The 22,900-nt window shown below is 41.5% G+C and overlaps 1 protein-coding gene and 1 non-coding gene across 3 annotated transcripts in view; both read right to left on the bottom strand.

Annotated features, from left to right (window-relative positions):
- The window catches only part of NKAIN2 (sodium/potassium transporting ATPase interacting 2), a 1,181,035-nt gene that overhangs the window by 2,864 nt on the left and 1,155,271 nt on the right, over positions 1-22,900 (bottom strand). The window contains exons 6-7 of one of the 2 annotated variants that reach the window (NR_198871.1): positions 3,996-4,077; positions 3,299-3,387 (exon numbers count right to left, since the gene is read on the bottom strand). Coding sequence is in view for 1 of the 2 variants with exons in the window: in NM_001434919.1 (NP_001421848.1) it covers positions 3,996-4,077 (82 nt within the window). In the remaining variant the exon portion in view is untranslated. The remainder of the gene's footprint in view (positions 1-3,298; positions 3,388-3,995; positions 4,078-22,900) is intronic. The other variant, NM_001434919.1, reaches the window with a different exon arrangement.
- Positions 136-243, bottom strand: LOC112448192 (U6 spliceosomal RNA). The gene has a single exon (XR_003036580.1). It is a non-coding gene; the product is annotated as a U6 spliceosomal RNA (small nuclear RNA).

A 22,900-nucleotide genomic window follows, 5' to 3' on the forward strand; every position in this document is an offset into this window, starting at 1 on the left:
TAGCCATTATTGGTTTCAAAAAGTCCTCCAAACTGTAAGAGAAAAATTAATGAAAACTTTTCCCTTTGAGATGGATTATAGATAATCCAAAGAATTATATATCAAGAATATTCACCCAACCTAACTTTTTTTTTTTTTAATATGGAACGCTTCACAAATTTGCGTGTCATCCTTGCGCAGGGGCCATGCTAATCTTCTCTGTATGGTTCCAATTTTTAGTATATGTGCTGCCGAAGCGAGCACCCAACATAACTTTTTAAAAAGAAAACTGTTTATTCATTGACTACAGAAACTAAAACACAGCTATGAATGGAGGTCAGTTAGGGGTAGTGTTTCCAAAGCCTTGTCCAGGCTCTGAGCCATTGAAGATTTGCTGGGTATAGTGGAAACCCCACAGCTAAAATTGCACATTGCTTTTAAGCATCTATTTTCCTTCTAAGGAACTGCTTTTATTTCCAGTTGCTATATAATATCATGGGAGTGCTTGACCTGGCCCATGATGTTAAATTACTCTTACTTTATGAGACTTGTTTATGGCAGGTTGACAGGAGAAGGCCCACCACAGGACAAAGACACGGGAGAGGCTCAGGTCTCTGCCTCCCAGCAGGGAATGGAGTTTATACGTGAATCGGTTTTAGTTTTTCATGGGATTTTAATAGGCAGTGACTCTCCAATGATTGTTTTTGAGGGCTACACAGTTGAAAAAGCTCTTCATCCAACACCACATAATGTGAAACCAAAACGGAATATAAGGGAACGCAGTAAAAGGGGAGGATGCAGGCAGGTATGGAACCATGGCAGCCACGTTAGTGTGAGGAAGGAAAGATAAATGAATTTAAAGTCAGGGAATGACATGTCAGGGCGAACTCACAGTCCACATAAGAATTTGGAAAAAACAAAACCAAACAAAACTAAGGGATCAGGAACACTGCCTGGTAACTGGGGCCACATAACTAACAAGATGTGTGACCCGTGTTTTCCTTTCCTTTCATCCAGTTTCCTCGTCTGTAAAATAAAAGCTCAGTGTTCTAGTACTTGAGGTCTGCTAGGGGATGCTTTGTAGAAGTGATGGGAGTGGTATTTTGACTGGTGATTTGTTAAACATTAATTTCATGAGCCGTGGGACTTGAAGACTCTGATATAATTTAACCATTTTCAGGCAGTAAGGAAAAAAAAATTTATTACTTTTGGTTTGCCACTAAAAGTATTTCATAAAATCATGAGAAGTTTCTGTCTTCAAGGAATTTCTTTCTGGACATTAAATTTGAAGAGTCCTCTCTTTAAAGAAAACAGAATTATAAATGCCTGATTTGAAAATATATTCTTGATTACATATAATTAGCATTCTCATGTTATTATCAGAACTTATCCTTAAATAATGATTATACCCAATTTGTTATATTTTAATCTTTATTGATCATTCATACTGAACAGCACAGTGTAATGTTATGTGATAAAAATGTGTGATTTGTTAGAAGCAAGAAATTGCAGGACTTACAGATCCTCTGGTCTACTTTTGAGCACAAGCATATTGTTACATGTTACTTGGGCTGATAAGATGTGATACATTGTTTACAGAGGAAACCTTTTGGGAATGAAAATACAGTGTATGTTAATTTGAGTTGAGGAAGTCTTTTCCTGAGTAATATTGGTTAACATAAGCATTGTTCCTACAGCTAATAAATTGCTTATTAAGTGTCTTGTATGTGACATGTCCTCTGTTGTAATTCTCTACAAGCATTGTTTTATAGAAATTCAGAGCAGTTGTATGAAGTACATAGGCTGTTGTCTCTGTTTTGCAGTTGAGGAAACTTAGGCCCTGATGGCTCAGATGGTAAAGAATCTGCCTGCAGTGCAGAGACCCAGGTTTGATCCCTGGGGAGGGAAGATCCCCCAGGGAAGGGAATGGCAACCCACTCCAGTTATTCTTGTCTAGAGAATTCCATGGACAGAGGAGCCTGGCTGTCTACAGTCCATGGGGTCGCAAAGAGTTGGACATGACTGAGTGACTAACACCTTCATTTTCAGGCTTGGTGAGAATAAAGTTATTCAGATAAAGTTACAGGTCCAAGGTCATAAAGAATTGTATCGCATACAGTCTACCTTCCATAGCTCATCTTAACCACTGCCTCTTACTGCTTTGCTTTTAGTTTTTAATAGAACACTTTATACAAGGCTTTATTATTGATATAATATCAAGAAGAATGGTAAAGAATATAAAGGACTTATTTTTTATTTAAGCTATCAAATCTTCTGGGAGGCTGGGAACCTTATGGTATAAATAGAAATACAACTATATTATGGGGAAGAAGCAAAAAGAAATATCAAAGGAAAAAGATTTAGAAATGTTTCATAAAGGAAGTATATTTTAAGATACAATTTGAAGGAGAGTGGGATTTGAAAAGTAGAATTTGGGAAAAGACATTTGGTGTCAAAGAATAGCATGGACAGCTGAAAAAATACACATGGTGTTTGTGGATGGCAAGAGTTTTAGTTGGCCTGTTAAAAGTAGATAAGGGGAGACATCAGAGTATGTGTGAAACATGAGAGAAGCTAAGGTCAGGAAGCAGTTCTTAACATTATAAAATGTGAAATCATTGCATTTTCCTGGTGTCTCTCAGCATGATCTGCATCCAGTTGAGACTCTGAGGTTTTTAAGTTGAAGAGCAGAGATAATATTTCCATAAAATTTTGGGGCTGGGTCATAGTAGATCTGCAAGTTCTGATATGGATTTTGGACTTTTTGTTTAGTAGGCAATAAGGAGTTTTTTGATAGTTTCTGGGGAAAGGTCTAACACAATTGGAGTGGTACTTTAAGAAGATTAAACTGATAGTTACATAGAAGAATGGGAATAGGGGTTGTAAAATAAAGAGACTGTAAAACTTCAGCTAATGAATAGCTGAATTAGGGCAGTGGTTTTGGGAATGTAAAAGAGGGGTTGTGTGATATCCTGTTTACAGAAGGGATGCTTTGAATGACATATAGTATTGACTGACTGCTGAACTTGATAAAGTCTGTTTTATGAGTGGTGTTCTGAGTGCTTTTGGGGAACTACAAGAGACACACACAAAATGCAGCATGATGCACAGATCATTCCCTTTGTGAAAAGAAGCTTAAAAGGGGATGTATAAGGATTACTTTAATCTCTCTGGAGGAGAAATACTCCCCAAAATGTGTTTATCATCCTACACACTAACAATATTAAAAGCTAAAATGACTGAATGGTGGAGGACAACGACAACAAACACGAATCTTCAAAGAGAGAAGCTCACATTTCGAAATGAATTGGAAGCTTACTTTCTATTTTGATCTTCGCTTGCAATTCAGCATATCACCTGATGCTGATATATAGAATTTGTTATCAGTTGTTATCCAAGGGAATTTGCCTAAACACAGATATAAAAATCAGGCTCCGATTGTATGTCTGCTCTCCTGAGTGCTAGAGTCAAGGGTCTGATAAGTTTAAGTCTTAATACTCTGGTTTCATTTTCACTTTTCACACCAGAAAAATGTTAAAGAGTATTATTACGTCATTTATCATCTAAAAGAGAACACTTATAAGTCTCATAGGGAGTGCTGGTAATAAGTATACCAGAACAACGCATGTAAACTAGGACTGTACTGGGAAAATGAGGACATACAGCTTATATATAGTTACGTACAACTACCTACAATGTCATATCATTGTCAAAATATACAACTTTTGGGTAATTCAAAGAAATTATATATTGAATTTTTAGCTATGTAGTTGATACACATGTAAGAATACTTTAAAAAGTAACTTTAGAGATGGCTTTCCTGATAAATTTTGTAAAAGTTATGAACAAAGTGTTATTAGAGTTATCTCAGTCAAAACAACATTAATAGAGGAGAAAGTATTGGAGGTAAGTCATGACTGAAGGACAGCCACATGCCATCTCTTTTGTGCGACAATAACATTTGCTTAATCACCTTTTAGTATCCCAGAAGAATACTGCCAAAGTAAAGCACTTACATGTACATAGGCTGCAGTTGTAAATGAGATGTCTTCTGAGGCCCCTGATAGCCGTAAGAATCAAAGCCACCTATGAAATCAACTAGAAAGGGACAATTGCTATAGTTAGTCAACTTTTCAGAAGAGATACATACTCATGTTCAAGGTCTTATACAGATTACTAATATAAACCTTTTTAATAATCTATTAAACCAGAAGTAGCTAATTGTGGAGACAAAAAGATAGTTCCTTCAAGGCAGTGATTCCCCCACCCCCAACTGTGAGATTCAATTATTGCTTTACATGAATCTATTAACTTGGGAGAAAAAATTATATACTCCTTTGAAGCAACCAAGACTTAATTGGAGCAATAAAATTCACTTGCACAATTAAGATGCTATATGTCTTTGTGGTTAGTGTGGAGATTTTCTGTAACACATTGCAAATGTAAAAAAATGATGATAGCTCAAGTGCATGTATCTATCAGCAATTACTATTGGTAATAATATTATATCCTGATTGTTAGGTACAAGGTGCTGTGATGGAGGTGATGTAAATTAGCTCAGCACAGGTGTCCCTGCCATCATGTGGTTTGTAATCCCAAATAGATGGTCAGAAATAGATATGGAAGAAATTCTAACCAAGGATTCAGATGCATCCGATATACACTTGGTGCAGACATATTATACAAGATACCTAGAACAGTCAAGTTCAGAGAGTCAGAAAGTACATTGATAGATGCCAGGGACAGCGGGGTGGGGTGGGGTGGGGACGGGGGATGGATGGGGAGTTTGTGCCTAATGGGGACAGAGGTTCATTTTAGGAAGGTAAAAAGTTCAGGAGATGTATGATCACGAGAGTTGCACAGCACAGCACAGCTATGCGCATGCACTTAGCTCCACTGAACTGGAGAGTTAAATATGGTGAAAATATTATGTTTTATATTATGTGAATTTTACTGCATTATAAAAGCATTACACATACTTATAAGCAAAAAAAAAGCCACATTCAAATGCCATACACACCTAGATCTTTGAGGTACAACGAGATATAACAAGAGTTACTATGGTAGATTATATTATCCAAAATGGCTGCAGCAAGATCTCCTGAATTCCGTGTCTGCTTACAGTGTGATCTTGACACTCGACCTGTCCTGTGGTTTGGGTCTTTATCCCTTCCTGTTGAACCTGGGAAGAACTTTGTGGCCACTTGGACCCACGGAGTGTGGTAGAAGTGACACTCTATGACTTCTAAGGCTAGATCAAAAAAATGTCACGCACTTCCTTGCCTTTGCTCTTCAGGGATGCTCTTTTGGAACACAGCCGTCATGCCCAAACTGGGAAGGGCAAACTAGCCCACGTGGAGAGATCAACAAAGGACCCTTGGATATGATTTTGGCGAACAGGGTGTCTGAGGTCCCAGCTGACAGTCAGTGTCAACACCCAGACACGTGCCTCCAAATGATCCCAGCCCCAAGCTGCTGAGTCAGCCCAGCATTGGCGTTGTCTCCCCAGCTGAGGCCTCTGACACCGGGGGTTACAGACCAGCTGTCCTCGCGGTGCCTTGTCTGGATTCTTAGCATGCAGTCCATGAGTGTAATCACGGTTGTTTTATACTAGTGCATTTTGTAACTGTGGCAGCAAACATTCACACTAAGAGTGCCGTGAAAAGCTTTGTTTTTTCTTTTTCATTCCTGGACTGGAGGTCATGTGGTGGGGCCAAGAGAGGCAAGACGACAAAAAAAGCTGACAAGATAGATGACAGGAAGGAGAAAGAGAGGAACCTAGAAAGCGAATTAAGATGTTTGAGGATATCTTTACTTTTTTCTAATATCTTACTCTGGTGGTTTAAGTTTGGCTAGCTTTTATTCTCTTTTTAATATCCTAAGTGTTAGAGGTAGAAATTGGAACACAGGACATAAAATCCATGATGTCTGTTTAGTGGGGGAATCTTTTTATTTTTAAAAGACATTTTATTTTTTAGAGCAGTTTTAGGTCTGCAGCAAAATTGAGAAGTACTGAGAGTTGTGCCCTGCTCCACCCCCAGTACTTACGGGCACAACCTCCCTTACTGTCAGCATCCCACACCAGCGTGGCACACTTGTTACAACTGAAGAACCTACCTTGACGCATCCTTAGCGCTCAAAGTCCAGAGTTTGCATTGGGGTTCACTTTGGTTTTAAATTCTGTAGGTTTCAACAGACTTGTAGTGACATGTATCCACAGTTTTGGTATCACACAGAATGGTTTCACTGCCCTAAAAATCTTCTGTGTTCTGCCTTTTTAATCCCTGCATTGCACTCCTGCTGCGTCGCTTCAGTCGTGTCTGACTCTTCGCAATGCTATGGACCATAGCCAGCCAGGCTCCTCTGTCCATGGGATTCTCCAGGCAAGAATACTGGAGTGGGTTGCCATTTCCTTCTCCAGGGGATCTTTCTGACCCAGGTCTCCCACACTGCAGGCAGATTCTTTACCCTCTGAGGCACCAGGGAAGCCCTTTAATCCCTCCCTCTCCCCTAAACTCTAGCAACCATTGACCTTTTTACTGTCTCCAGTAAATGTCATGCACTTCCCTTTGCTGTTCAGGAACACAATCGTCATGCCCAAACTGGGAAGTCCAAACTAGCCCACGTGGAGAGATCAACAAAGGACCCTTGGATATGATTTTGGCTAACAGGGTGGCTGAGGTCCCAGCTGACAATCAGCATCAACACCCAGACAGGTACCTCCAAATGATCCCAACTCCAAGCTGTTGAGTCAACCCGCCTTTTCTAGAATGTCATATACCTGGACTCCTATGGTTTCTAGCCTTTTCTGATTGGTTTCTTTCAGTTAGTTATATGCTTTGAAGGTGCCTCTATATCCTCTTATGATTTAATCCTTCTCTATTTTTTTTTAATCATTAAAACCCTTTTACTGAGGCAGAATTTCTCTTCTGGTCAGAAGTGGACTAGTACAACAGTCCTTCCTTATCCACAGAATACAGTTCAAGGTCCTTAATGGATTCTTGAACCATGAACCGTGCTGAACCCTGTATCTATGCAATACTTTGCCTTTTTTTCCCCCCTGTACTAATGGATAGGTAGCATACACAGCATGAATATGCTGGACAAAGTGATGACTTATGTTACTGGAGGGACAGAGCAGGATGGTGTGAAATCTCATCACAGTACTCAGAATGGCTCAGAATTTAAAACTTAGGGATTGTTTATTCTTTTCAGACTGCAGTTGACTGTAGGTAGCTGAAACCATGATATGGAGATCTAGAGTGTAATGAAAAGAACAGAGGTCTGATGTTAGAAGGATCAGGATTCAAATACTGCTTTGACCAGTTGCCGGCTGTGTGGCCTTAGACAAATCACTTAACTTCTCTTACACAAGAATTATAACACTTATATTATTAGTGTGAGGATAAAATGAGGGGTGTAGAACCCTGGGTGAGACATGTGGTGTGGAAGAAGAAAACTAAAAACCCTTAAGAATTCAGGATTTTCTTTATAATTCTTCTAAACTGTGCAGTGTGGGAGAAAGGAAATGTTTAATTTGGAACAACTATAGGACCATAGGGCTTCCCTGTGGCTCAGATGGTAAAGAATCTGCCTGCGATGCAGGAGACCTGGATTCAATCCCTGGGTTGGGAAGATCCCCTGGAGAAGAGAAAGGCTACCCACTCCAGTATTCTGGCCTGGAGAATTCCATGCACAGAAGAGCCTGCTGGGCTACAGTCCATGGGGTTGCAAACGAGTCAGACATGACTTAGTGAGCAAATAATAGCAACTAGGTGTTTGGCTTATAGCTCAAAATTTGTTGTCTGGGAGGGTGTTGCTGCCTTTAACAGAACAAAAAGAATTGAGAGAAGGGAGCTTGTGTTTGGCTTCATTAGAAAATGTAGTATGTACGTGGCATATATGAGCAGCAGGGACCAGAAAACATTTGGGAAACAGGAACTATAATTGTAATTGGTGGGAGACAAATTGGAGACTTGCTGGGACTGTAGAGGTGAATTTTCTTTTTCCTCGTTCAGCTTTATTGTGTTTCATTGAAACCCATCTCCACCTGACATATTATGAATCTACTTTATTTGTTGTTGATCTCAGCACCGTAATGTAAGCTGCATGAGATTTACTGTGTACTACAGTGGCTCCAGAACCCAGAACAATGTCTGGCTCATGGAAGCCATATTTACTGAATAAACTCTTTAGGCTGTTTTGAAAAAAGGCAGGTGATTTAAGTATGGAAGATGTTGGTAAAATTTCTAAGTGAAATTTAAGTGCATTTACCCTTTCTTCAGAAGGTCTTGAATGATAATTAAGAGAAGACCTTTTATAGAAGATGTAGAATGTCAGTAATTGCTTGGATCCTGTGAGACAAAAGAAATCTTTTGGATATCAATGGAAAGAAAGCACCATTCTGGTTTCTTTGGTCGGTATGAATGGAAGGAAGAACGCTAGGACTTGCTTTAGCATCAACATAACTAGGGTGAGAGGGATCATCCATTGATGATTGCAATCAAATGTTGCAAAAATGTTGATAACTGGTAGAGAAAATACTGTTTTTTCTGGCAAGTTCATAGCATTCTAAATAGAGGTACATGACTGGGTAGGAGGTGACAAAAGAAAATTTGTACTTGTTTGATCTTTGCCTCTTTGGAGCAGTTTGGTTTTGGTTCTCTTAAAACAACTCAGGACTGTTATTTTCTTTGCAGTTGGTTTTTTCTTTGCCCTAGTTTTCCTATCTGCAGTGTGGGTATGTTTTTATCTACTGACTTGTGGAGGCACAGGGATGCCCAGTTATTTTAAATTAGTAAAGTGCCATATCAGTTTAATAACTATGCTTTGATAACATTAATAATAGTGGAATTTAGAAATTACCAAGTAAGAGAAAAATGCTTTTTGAAGGAATATTCTTCAATCAAATATGTCCCCTGTTGTGAGCTTCCCTTTTATTTAAACCTTTTAATCATGAACACTGAGTTCAGCAAACCTAAAGCTGCTTTTTTAAAAATACATGTTGGCAGGGAGGTATTGTAGTATAAAATTGTACCTTGGTTATTAATGACAAAAGCCACTAGTCAACAGACTCTTTTGGAGATAGAGCTGGAAAATACCATGGGGGGAAATTTTAAAAGGCAGCTCACAGAAAGCTAAGCCTAAATATTTGGAAGCACTCATTGAAAGACGTTAAAGAATTTCCGTGGGCCTATGAAAATAGAGTGTAAATCCATTATCTCTGCAGGTAAGGATTCCAAGGGTACTTATCTCCAGTGGCACAAAAGGAATCTCAGAGCATAACCAACCACAGTCGAAGTCCAAAAAACCCCTTGTTCCTCCCATGCAGACTTACTTGGAGGCAGCAATTCAGCTTCTTCTGTGAGCTCGGTGTACTCAGTCTGGATTTACATCTCTGAGTGGACGTTTTATTTTTTCTGATTAGGAAAACACATCCTTTATAGGTAGGGGTGCTTTACTCCACCGTTGCCCGAAAAGTCACTAAAGTGTGATACTACAGAGAGCTTCCAGCAGGCGAAACATGCATTGAATGAAATGAGACTTATTAGCTAGATCACAGCAGATGCTTCATTTCCTAACCTTGTTCAGAAAATAACCTTTTCTCAGGATCTTAGGGTTGTGTTTTCCATGTTTCTCTCTTAGTTGTATCACAGTCGTATCTTCAGTGTTTTAACTCGGTAGACACATTTAAGCATACTAAAAACTACAAAGGAAATATTTCTTTAGAGATCATTTGAGTAACTACGCTGTTGGTTCTAAAAACTTAATGAAAATACAGTACACATTTCCACTTGATAAACTGTTTCGTCTTTTCACTTTTGCTTGTTTTTGCTGATTCTCAGTGTGGCCAGGACCTCAGGTGAGATTTGAAGAAACACATGTTGGTTTTCTGCTGAGACAAGGGTCTTGCTGTTGAATCATCTTCTAGGAGTGTAATGCCACCGCTGGCTGCATCACAGGGAAAGCGTGAAGTAGTGGGAAGACTGAGGGCTTGGGAGTCAGAAGACCTGGGCTCAGCCGTGCCTTCCCTTCTTACTAGCATTGTACTCACAAGCAGCTCACAACTGCTCTGAGCCTGACTTTCTTCCTCTGTGAAGTGGAGATAAAACAATCCCAGCTTCACAGGGTTATGTATGTGTACAACTAGAGGCACGTGTTTTATGGATACGCTGCAGGTAGATGTGGGGTTTCATCTCTCTTAGCAAGAGATGTATACAGAAAGAATGATTTGAAGTATGCTTTATATGTTTAGTTTCTGTACTGAGAGGATGAGAATTTTTCAGGCCAGGAAAGTAGATGGAGATAAGTAAGGGTCAGAGAAGAGAACTTTGTGTTAGAATTTACTTGAAGTTAGTGTGGAATAATGAAAGTGTGGAAGTCATCAGCAGAAGCTGAGGTAGGTTTATGGAAATCCTTCTGATGCCCACTTGGTTGATTAACTATAGTCTGGCAAGTGATAGGAGTAACCCATGTGGCATATTGTAGAAAAAAAGGAAAGATATTGTATATATTTAAAAAAAAAGGTACCTAGAACTGAGTTTCCATTTTTCAAATATTTTTTGGAAATCACCTTGTATCTTATCCTAAAGGATGGAGAGAGGCTGGACCTGATTTGGTTTGTGGTCTGTGAAGCTTTGACCCATGAGTAGGGAAAAGGAAATTTCGAGTGGAGTGAGTGAGCGTGAAGACACGAAGAGCTTGTCTCCTGGATTGGGCCGAGGGAATGAGGCCAAGGCTAGGTGGAAGGATAGCTTTGGAGAAGAAAAGCTTAACCATTCCTCTCAGATTTGGGCGGGGTTTCAAGAAGACATGGCTCAGATGGTACAGAATCTCCCTGTAATGCAGGAGACCTGGTTCAATCTGTGGGTCAGGAAGATGCCCTGGAGAAGGAAATGGCAACCCACTCCAGTATTCTTGCCTGGAAAATCCCATGGACAGAGGAGCCTGGCGGGTCAGAGTCCATAGGACCACAGAGAGTCGGACACACCTGAGTGACTAACACTTTCACTTTTCTAGAAGACAGAAGGATAATTGCTGGTATGGAGAACCCTCGAGGTTCTGAGGGGAAAATGGGATGAGTTGATGTCTGGTAGCTTTGGTTTTTCTCAGGTTTGGGTACTAGGCGTAAGGTACTTGGAAGGGTTTGTAGCAGGTCCCATGGCGACTGTGTCACACCATCAGTGGGAGAGGAGGGAAAGCTGTGCTGGGAAGAGGGAGCACCCAGGTGGGCTTAGAGGCTCTCTCCAGCTGTTGTGCAGCAGCCCTGGATTAGAGGTAGAGACGCTGCATCTGAGCCGCATCAGGCAAGGATATTGGAAATCCAAGCCTGATGGAGGAGAACACAAGGAAGGAAAACCAAGGATGCCTGGAAGAGCATCACTGTTCTTATGCATCCGGGAGAGAGGTGATGAGTAGAAAGATAAACAAAACTTCCAATGGAGGGAAGCTCCTAAATAAAGATGAAGACAGAGTCCTCCAGGAGGGAGGCAGGAGAACAAAAGGAGTAAAAATAAGAGTTTACAGTCAGGCAGAGAATGTTAGAACTGGTGATTTTTAGAGACGCCTTTTTCCTCCATAGTGAAGGTGATCCAAATGAGTCTCCTTGGTGAAGGGAACTTTGGGGGTGGTGGTGAAGTGAGTGGTGACAAATGTGGTTAAGAAGTGAGATGGTCAAGAGTTTGTACAGCTAGAGTCAGAAAACTGTGTATTCAGATAGTTTTAATACTTTGAATAGATGTGGAATCATGTGCGGAGTGTGATAAAATGACCTTTATTTTCAAAGTTCCTGGCATCACTTTGTGCCGTGGCATTTGGGTGGATTAGATACACCAGTCTCTGTTTTGTTCTTCCCTTAGAGAATGGCTTTCAATTATATGTGACGTGTCTTTCAGTCGAAATTGGAGAGAGCAGTTATTACAAGCTCTAGGCAGGCTAGTTAGACATGATTGGCTATGTCTTCACAGCTGACATCTGGGATATATTTAGAAGGCACAGCCCACTTAAATGCAGGTGTTAATTAGGGTGTAGGACATCGATGTATCCATATTTGGGAAAATGAAAAATAAAGCATGGATGCTAAAATCCCCAGGAGAGAACTGTTTCTCCTCTTGTACTTTTTGGTTACACAATTTTTGCATTATTTTTCAGCCTCCAGAAAGGAGGACTAAAGCTAAATCAATCATCTTAATAGAACAATGATAGCAGTTTCAGGTATGAGGATGCCCAGTGGTCACTCTAATATTTTCCTAGCTATTTGGGATAGGTGAAACTAGGCTTTCCATGTGGGGTTCATTAAAAACACATAAGATGATTCCTGTGTGAATTATGGGGTCCATTCGGTCAATATGGGTGAAAAAGTTATCCTTTTAAGAAAAGGCGCATCTATTTTTGTTAAATTGTGCACATCCCTCTGATTTATCCTTTAGTGGGGATGTCGTTTCTTCAGGGAAGAATTTCCTAGTCCTCTTAACTGGATGAGGCACCATTGGGGTAAGTCCTCTCATCCCCACTCTGCTTATCTGAACGCTCATCACACTTTGGTATTTCCTCGTGTGGATTGTGTTTTGGGTTGTAGGCATCAGGGGGGCAAAGGCAGTGTCTGCTTCATCCCTAGTGGCTAACACACAGCCTTCCATGTGGAGTGGCTACTTGACAAAGGTGTCAGAAGAACCTATGTCGAGTTTCACGGTGAAGTGATGTGTAAAGTATACCTGGACCCGGGAGGCAAGTTCCGCTCCCAGCACCGCCTCTAAGTGATTGACTTGGAGCAAGTCAGTGTTCCTTTCCTCAGCTGTAAAATCAAGGGATTAAAGCAGGTGATTGCTAATATTGTTCAATGGTCTATGATCTTCACGATTCCATATTTGTGGGATTGTTTTACATACTGATAATAGCTGTAGAACATTTAAAATGAACTAACCTGTGAAGACATAATGAGTGGGAAAAGTTCGAGTGAAGGAGTTGTTCCCCCTCTGGCTGTTGCTGCTCTTATGCATCAATTTTACTGAGCAAAGTTTCTAGGGAGATGAACTGAAGAATAGGTCTGTTGGAACCTGAGACTCAAGACATGACTGTTCCCAATTGGGGAACAGAGTGATGAAAAAAAGTGGGAGCTGGAAGAGAAAAATAGGGTGGACGGGCTTGGAGCCCACAGAAATACTGTCGTTCCTACTCAGTTTATTTCTGTGATGAAGGTGTATGGATGAGTGACTGTGTGCATCCCTTTGCCTCTGTGCTCCTGGGAATTCCTTTTGCATCAACTCCATTAGTTATAAAGGCAGCAATCCATATCCAATTTTCTTTTTGTGTCAGGATTGTTCATGTATAAACCAGGATTCTTTGTGGGAAACATTTGCAATTAATCCCCTAAACAAACAAACAAACAAAAAATGCAAATCTCGCTCTGCCCTAAGGCAGACCTGCTGACTCCGAGGCCAGACCGCCATCTATTATACACAGAAATGAATTGAAATTCCCACTTTGGGCCTAACCTAATTTTCCAGTGATAATAGGCATGGATTCCCAGAAGCACTCTATGCCTCTTGATAGTAACATCCTCATTTCCTTTCCTGGTAAATGTTTTAAATAAAGATTTTAGCACCAAAGGAAATTAACCTTTAAATTAATTGTAATTATAAAATGCCATCACTGATTTTTGTCTTCAGCCTAATTACTTTCTATTATTTAAACAAACCTCACCTCCTGTGAGTTTTAAGTTTGTTTCTCCTTCACTCCCTGCCACACAATGCCAACCCACCCCCGTGGAGGCCTGCCTGCCTCTCTGCCGCTGGAGCAGCCTCGTTTAAATGTCACGCAGGATGGAGGATTTGCCCTGTGCTGCTTCTTTACAAGGCTGTCTTTAACTGCTCTGCGTAAGGCAGCTCTGCTCAGATGTTTTCGTTCCGTATACCTGGTGGCCTTCTTGTCTTTAGAGAGGCAGTGCTTTTAGTCCCCCTGCTGTTAAGAAGGAGATAGCCAAGCCTGGCCTTCTGTTCCTATTAGATGCCACAGCCACCGCTAAAGCAGAACTGGTTGTAATGAATTTGGCAACTGCCAGCATCCTTTATCAAAAGCCTGACTTTGAGTGTACAGTCTTCTTTCTCAGCGCATATCAGCATTGGAGGGCTCTCAGACGTCTGTTCCCTGTGCCAGCTCTTTGTCTTGCTCTCATTTGTTCTTTCAAGACAGGACTAAAGGATCCCATCTCCTTTATTTGTGAGTATGTATGTTGGCGCTGAAAACATCCTATCTTTCTGCCACTTAGCTGCTTTCCTTCTCATGTCATTATCAATGTGAGTGAAGAGAGAGATGGTGAGGGAACGGGTACAGAACACGTGTTAGAGGATGGGAAGAGGCAAAATAATCACAGTGGGAGATGTTTCCTTTAATCCTTTCTGTAAATATCACCACTTCTCCTGCCTTTCACAAGCGCTAGCTTTCTTTTCCATTGAGGCGGATTAAAACAACTTGGATATTATTTATCTACTGCGTTATGTTGGTTTTCTGCATTATACACCTCCTTTATTATACCCCAGTTAAAGGGCCTCCTTTGCTGGTCTGAATATTGTTAACCTCAACAATATTGACTCTTTAGAAACATGGGCCCGATTGCTTCGAATCAACAAAGGGTAGAGAATGAATCAATTTCTTTCCCCATATTTTTGACTTGGGAACATGGTGTGTGTGCTCAGTCACTCAGTTGTGTCCACGTCTGACTCCCTGCGAGCCTATGGAACATAGCCTGCCAGGCTCCTCTGTCCATGGAATTTCCCAGGCAAGAATACTGGATACTGGAGTGGTTTGCCATGTCCTTCTCCAGGGGATCTTCCTGACGCAGGGATCCAACTGGTGTTTCCTGAGTCTCCTGCATTGGCAGGCAGATTCTTTACCACTGAGCCACCTGGGATTCCCTTGGGAACATTAGATTTATTTAAGAATGATCCTAGTGTGCATGTATGTGTGTGTATGTTTGTGTATAAAAAGCTATGAAGTATAATGGAGTAGCCGCTAAGAGAAGAGGGACAGAATGAGAAGTAATTGTTAAAGAAGACTCAACTTGGACCTGAATTTTGATTGTTCAGTCGCCCAGTCATGTCCGACTCTTTGTGGCCCCATGGACTAAAGCACACCAGGCCTCGCTGTCCCTCACCATCTCCCAGAGTTTGCCCAAGTTCATGTTCATTGCATTGGTGATGCCATCCAGCCATCTCATTCTCTGAAGCCCTCTTCTCCTTCTGCCCTCAATCTTTCCCAGCATCAGGGACTTTTCCAGTGAGTTAGCTGTTAGCGTCAGGTGACCAAAATACTGCAGCTTCACCTTCAGCTTTAGTCTTTCCAGTGAGTATTTGGGGTTGATTTTGCTTACAATTGACTGGTTTGATCTCCTTGCTGCCCAAGGGACTCTCAGGAGTTTTCTCCAGCACCAAACCTTCAGTTTGAAGGCATCAACTTTGGTGCTCTTTGACTTTCTGTTTACAGTCCAGCTCTCACAACCATACATGACCACTGGGAAGACTATATAGTCTTGACTATATGGACCTTTGTTGGCAGAGTGATGTCTCTACTTTTCAACCCAGTGTCTAGGTTTGTCATAGCTTTCCTGATGAGAAGCAATTGTCTCCTGATTTCATTGTGCAGTCACCATCTGCAGTGATTTTAGAGACCAAGAAGAGGAAATCTGTCACTACTTCCACCTTTTCCACTATTTGTCATGAAGTAATGGGTCTAGATGCCATGATCTTAGTTTTTTCAGTATTTAGTTTTAAGCTGGCTCATTAACTCTCTTCCTTCACTCTCATCAAGAGGCCTTTAGTTCCCGTTCGCTTTCTGCCATTAGAGTGGTATTGTTTGCATATCTGAGGTTGTTGATGTTTCTCCCACCTGTCTGTTGATTCCAGCTTGGAACTCGTCCAGCCCGTCATTTATGATGATAGGTATATCATCAGTGTACAGGTTAAATACACATGGCGACAGCAGACAGTCCTGTTGTACTCCTTTCTCAGTCCTGAACAACCAGTTGTTCCATACTAGGTTCTAACCGTTGCTTCTTGACCCACATACAGGTTTCTCAGGAGACAGCTAAGATGGTCTGGTATTCTTATCTCTCTAAGAGCGTTCCACAGCTTGTCATGATCCACAGAGTCAAAGGCTTTAGCATAGTTGATGAAACAGAGGTAGATATTTATCTGGAATTCCCTTGCTTTCTCTGTGGTCCAGCGAATGTTGGCAATTTGATCTCTGGTTCCTCTGCCTTTTTTAAACCCGGCTTTAAACCAGGTTTGGACTTCCAAACCCAGTTGGAAGTTCTTGGTTTGTGAAACGCTGAAGCCTAGCTCGCGAGATTTTAAGCATGACCTGACTAGCTTGGCGGATGAGTGCGACTGTCCGACGGTTAGCACATTCTTCAGTTCTGCTCTTCTTGGGTTTTGGACCTGAATATCCAACTTTAAAAATAAAGCGCTTATGTCTTCTCTTCTGTGACCACAAGAGGGAGCAATTTAACAGCTGGCCGAAAAGACTAGTACTAATCGGGAGATGAAACTGTAAAAATTGTCTCACAATTAGGGAGGGCCGTTGTCACCAGTAGGAGTTCACGTGTCACTGACAGGAGGCACAGGTCTATGTATTTGTTTTAGGTGTTGATCATCTAGTCTGCCTTTTGTTTTTACTTATGGCAGCATATCTTTCTCCCCCCAGCTTTCTTCCATTTGTAGAAAATAAGGAAATCTGCTTTGTTTATTCATTTATTATAAATTCATTATTTATTTATTTATTCATTATTTTTTTACTTAGAATACACTGGGGTCTACCAAAGTGTCAACATTCCTTTGGAGTTTCCATATAGTCCAGGAGATGGTAGTGGAGAGCTAATTGGTTGATTCATTTATTTCCCATATACTTACTGAGGGATAGGTTAGATGTGGAGGCTATAGCAGTGGTCAAGATAGGTGTGGCCCCCAGTGACATCCCCTAACACGGTCTTCCCTTAAGGGAGTCAGTATGTCCTGTGTGATGTCAGAAGTTCACCGAGAACGCTCAGTGACCTTGGGCAAGTTGTTTAATCTTTATGGGTCTATAAAATTAAAGTGTTGGAATAGAGCAGTAGGCAGTAGTTTTCCATCATTTCAAACTCCGCAGTGTTCTCAGTTCATAAGAAGTCTGAAGCCGAATCAGGAGCTGTAAAATTTAACAAATGCAGAGCTCCTGCTCTGGAAGGTTGGGAAAGGAGCAAAGTGACACCTTCTACTCTGGCCCCTCTGTGGCTCTGCAGGGCACCAGCTAGAGATTAGTAGCATCCGAAGTCTGGGGCTCCAAACCCTAATAATGAGTGATTCTGTTCAGAGATGGGGAAAGAAGAGACAAATTTTGGCTTTGTGGTAGGCTGGCAGATACAAACAAGATTACTTCAGTCAGTCACCTTCAGAATTGCAAAACACATGTTGTAAACAAAACAATAATATATTATACTTTCATTTGACTGAGTATGATATTTGTGAAGTAAAATAGGCAAATCATTCTCATAACTCTACCTGTCAACCTGGCACTCAGGAACTTCGCACCTTTTTTGAACTGCTAATTGCCTACCCCTTGGGTTATGTTTGATGAGTGATTTATAAATAATAAGAAAGAAAGCTGAGGTTACCAAGCCGAATGTATAAAATGGCCCTGGAAACCAGATAGAGAGACAGAAAAAGATAGGAATAAAGGAGACATATACCCAAATGTTAACTGAGAACCAGAATTTGAAATTGTGAAATAATTCTTTTTCTTTCATCTGTAGGTTCTCTACATTTTGCAGTAACTTACATCCCTTTATAAGCAGAAAGAACCAATTTTTTTTTTTAATGGATGAGTACTCCTCCCTTGCCACCTCCTCCCACCCTCAGAGGTGGGAGAGTGTGTCTTGTGCTCAAAGAATAGTATCCAAACTCAGTGATCCTGTCAAACTAGGAAAATGATCAAAGCATGCAGAACAGAGTTCAATACACAGAAGTGTAGGCCAGCAGGCTTTAGAAGAAAAATCAAACAAAAATAACAGAAAATTATTAGCCTCAGAGAAGTGAATAATTTCCTGTGGTTTGCTTTTCAAATGAAAGGTTCCATAAATTGATTATGACTTTTATCCCAAGGCCAGTTTGTTTTGGAGAAGTCAGGACAGGATTTTATGCATCTGTGCTTGGTTGGTAGGTTCATGCACATGTGTATCTACAAGTTTAAAAATCTAGAATTAATTTTTTAAATATTTTTTCAAAATAAGCCCCCTTAGGATATTTTAAAATGGCATTCTGCATATTTTCCCGGATGATTTGAATATTTAATAACATTTGCAAACACACTGAGTCTCTTTTAGAAAAGATAGTGAGTACTTAGAAAAATGTTGCCTTCCCAGGTGGTGCTAGTGGTAAAGAACCCGCCTGTCAAAACAAGAGACAGAAGAGACACAGGTTTGATCCCTGGGTCAGGAAGATGCCCTGGAGGAGGAAATGGCAACCCCTCCAGTATTCTTGCCTGGAGAATCCCCGGCGGGCTACAGTCCACGGGGTCACAAAGAGTTAAACACGACTGAAGCGACTTAGTATGCACTTAGAAAAATGGATCCATTTTCCAGAGGATTAATGTTTATTTTTAGTTCTACTTTAACTATTAAGGCAAGAACTATTAAGAACACATAATAAAAATTTAGAAATCATGTTGGCCTTTTTTCCCCTCTTATGGATCAGTGATATTCTCCACAGCTGCGTTTTCCTTTTCATTGTCCCATCTAACAGCGCTAACCTAGCACCATAAGTTCTTAGTTCTATCATTGAAAGTGGACATTGCACTCTCGTGCAGAGAAGCTGAAGATTGAGGGAGAGAAGAGTTACAAGTATAATAAAAGGCACCAGACCAGAAGTCTGGGAACCTTTTATTTCTTTCACAAAATACTGTCAGAGAGAACAAGTAGAGAGGCATGGAAAACACTTGAGGTTCTAAGGAAAAACATTCTGGTTGGCAACGCATGATAGACTGAAGAGCCCAACCACAAAGACAGCTCAGCGAGGGATGACCACTTCCCCCGGAGAAAGAATTTTCTCCCTAAGACATACAACTGCCTTTTCACTAACAAAAGTAGCCAAGTATCTTGTGATGGTTGCCCCAGTCACATAAGGTTCAAGCGTCAGGGCGCACCCTCTGGAGCAGGTCCCAGCTTTTCTGGCCAGGAGCTTCTTGTCTGAAGGCAGATCGCCCCTGCCCGGCGGCGGGGGATGCCAACCAGAGCCGCTGCCTGCCGGCTGCGAGCCACGGGCGGGGAGGCCACTGTTACCGCCTGGAGCCTCTTACCTGCAGGCCTTTGAGGCGCCAGTGAGCGGAAGCTAGCCCCACTCTCTTCCCAGTAGGTGTTTTCAAATAGCCCGTAGCCTCACGCTGTGTGCCTCTGTGTGTACGTGTTTAATCTTTAGATATGGGATGTTCGGGACTGAATGGCGTCCCCTTCCAGATTTATCTTTTAAAGGCCGAACCCCCTAGGTGGATTGTATTTGGAGAGGGGCCTTCAAAGAGGTAATTAAGGTTAAAGAGCTGCCTGGCGGGCTACTGTCCACGGGTCACAGAAAGTCAGACATGACTGAGCGACTATCACATCAGAAGGTTAAAGAGGCCATAAGAAAGTGTGGCCCTCATTCGATAAAACTGGTGCCCTTAAAGCCTAGGAAGAGACATGGGCGTACGCACAGACAGAAAAAAGGGGGCATGTGAGAACGATGTGAGAATTCAGCCTTCCGTAAGCCAAGGAGAGAGCCTTCAGGGGAAACCAACCCTGCCAACACCTTGATCTTGGACTTCTAGCCTCCAGAACTGTGAGACCGCGGGGATCTGCTGGTTAAGCCGCCCCGTCTGTTACACTTTTGTCACTGCAGCCCTAGGGGGCTGGTCCACGGGGGCTGAAGTGCCACATCTTCCTATTTGAAATCTTGGCTCCAAGGGCGGTCGTCATCCCCCGGCAGGCTCAGCAGATGGCAGTGGTGTCCTGTGAATTTGCACTGCCAGCCGGCCTGCCAGGCTGGGGCTCCGGCTTAGATCGCCGAAGGGTCAGAGATGTCAGCTTCAAGGCCCTATGTTCTCATTGGGGAAATAACAACAACTTTGCATTAAAGTATCTCGATAAATATTTATCAAACTGGCCTCTAGAGAAGTACATGAGATACCGTTTAAAAGGAGAAATAAGGAAGAAAATCTTCGGCTTTTGGTGTGCCTGCAGTGACTCCCTTTAGTTCAGCGATGGTTTATTCTATTTTGTGGAGTCTTGAGTCTTTGGTCGTGGAGCCTGAACCCTCACTGTAGCTCCCTCGAGGTTGGTGCCTCTGAGGCTCTCTGGCTGCAATTGCTGCTGAGCCTCAGATATTAAAACTGAGGACAGACTGAGGATACGTCAGTACCCTCCTGATGTCACGGATACTTCAGTCTCCCAGGTGCATGATTAGGCTCTTATCTGCACAGTCCAGTCCCAGCACAGCTACAGAACCCAAACCATCCTCTGTTCCTTGTGAGACCCTTAGGAATGGAGACTTAACTAATTTGGCAGTTAGGGAGCTGGCACCTCCTCCTGCCCTACTTCAATATAAAACAAAGTAGTTTATATTTTACTAAGCAAAAAGACCACAAGGAGAAAAATTATCAATGATAAGGCTGCTTGCAATTTAGATTAATATAGGCGCTTAAGTTGAGTGAAGTAAGTCAGAAAGAAAAACAAATGTTGTGTACTAATCGTTATATGTGGAATCTAGAGAAATGGTTCTGATGAATCTGTTTGCAAGGGGGGAATAGAGACACAGACAGAATGAATGGGTGGATGTGGTGGGGGTAAGAATTGGGAGATTGGATTTATGAATGGATGCTTCCATGTGTAAAACAGATAGCTAGTGTGAACTACTGTATAGGGCAGACAGCTCATTTTGATGTTGTGTGGTGACCCATATGGGTGGGATGTAGTGGGGAGTCAGTCACACACACACACACACACACAGCTGATTTACTTCATTGTACAGCAGAAACTAATACAACATTGTAAAGCAATTATATTCCAATAAAAACAAGAAGTTGTGAGTTGTGGTTAAAATAAGGAGCTGTGGTCAAAATATATATAAAGAATAAGCATTATGGAAAAGTTTTTCAGATGGTTTAAAGATACGCCTTGTCTTCCAAAAGATACTTGTAACTTCACACCCCCTTTCATTTCTATGGCTTTGACTAAAACTTGACTTAGGGACGAATTCCCTAAAAGAGTTTCCTGGGGTTCCTGTTCTAGTTTCCTCAACTGACATTTCCCTCTACATGTTCAGTCATGTCAGAAACCCAGAAATCCATCAATCTCCTTTTAACCCATCACTGAGTATTATCTTTATGTTTAAAAACATACATATCCTTTCCCTCTCCATTGCTGGTCTTAGGCCAGACCCTAATCTTCTCATCTCAGTCCTTACCATGGTGTCCTAATTTGTCTCCCTTTCCTTAATCTTGATCCACCCATCCAAGTCTCTCCTTCATAATGTTTTGTTTGCATGTGTTTGCGTTTCTGATTCTGTTATTCTCTTTCTGTTAACTGCCAATTGATTTGCCATCATGCTATACAAAATAAAGTGCAGACTCCTTACTTTGCTGTAACCATTTTTCTGCTGTCTCATCTGCTTGATGTTCCAGTCATCTCTGGGTGCCCACTTCCAGCACAGGGTGTAATTCAGTCATATTATCCTGGTTCCTCTGCCCTCAGCATGGCAGGCTGTGACATGTCTTGATGCTTTTTCACCTTTTGCCTGGGATCACCTTAGTCCTGCATCAGCTACCCAACAAATACTTATTTACTTTCTAAGACGAAACTCAAGAGAATTCTTCTCTATGAAACCATTCCCGATTCCTATTCTATCTCCCCACACTATACACTGTACAGAGTTTTATTAGACTTATTTGTTCACATGTTTTTTTCCCCTACAAAATCCTTGATTCCTAGAGGTAAAAGACTGCATATCATTCATCTAAAAACATTCAAAGACTGACATGGCGCTTCACACATTGAGGAGTATTTTGTAAATTCTTATTTGTAAATGACTATCATTTCCTTTTGCACACAGCATAATATAAACTATGCGCTGTATAGTCCTGATTTTACATCACGTGCAAGTGTGATTGAGACCGTGTGTTCTCTAAATGAAACATCTGATACAGCCTCCTTCTTTCTAGTATGATTGGAAAGTGAAGAAGAAACACATGTTTCTCTGAGCGTTTTCCTTGGATCATCCTATAACAGAGCAGTGGATTATCATCTTTCCCCCTACTGTCTCAATACCCCAGTCATTATGAACATTTTTGAAAACCAAGAAAAATGATCCCCAACTCTGATTTTTCCTCAGAGTAAATATAGCTGTATGGCCAAGTACCCAGAGATCACTGAAGTACTTTTTCCAGTCCTCCTCTTTCAGATCCTTGGGGCAAGAAAGAGTGAAACTTTCTATCTGCCAGTTTTCAGAAGAGTAGAGGACAGTGGAGCCACTTCAAGGCTTGTGAGCGGGCCCTGCCTTCTATACTTTGGATTAAGCAGTAGTGCTAAATACTGAGACTCTGAGGTAACATTCTTGCCATTTGTATCAAATTATAGCAACAAAACTGGGCTTCCCGGGTGGTGCTAGTGGTAAAGAACCTGCCTGCCCATGCAGGAGACGTTAGAGATGTGGCTTCCATCCCTGGGTTGGGAAGATCCCCTGGAGGAGGGCATGGCAACCGACTCCAGTGTTCTTGCCTAGAGAATCCCCACGGACAGAGGAGCCTGGTGGGCTAAATTCATAGGATCGCAAAGAGTTGGGCACGACTGAAGCAACTTAGCACGCACACAGGAACAAAAAGGAACTATCAACATTTGGTTTCATGATTTCTTGAATTAATCTGAAGT

This window comes from Bos taurus, chromosome 9 (assembly GCF_002263795.3).
Source record: "Bos taurus isolate L1 Dominette 01449 registration number 42190680 breed Hereford chromosome 9, ARS-UCD2.0, whole genome shotgun sequence".
Classification (NCBI taxonomy): Eukaryota; Metazoa; Chordata; class Mammalia; order Artiodactyla; family Bovidae; genus Bos; species Bos taurus.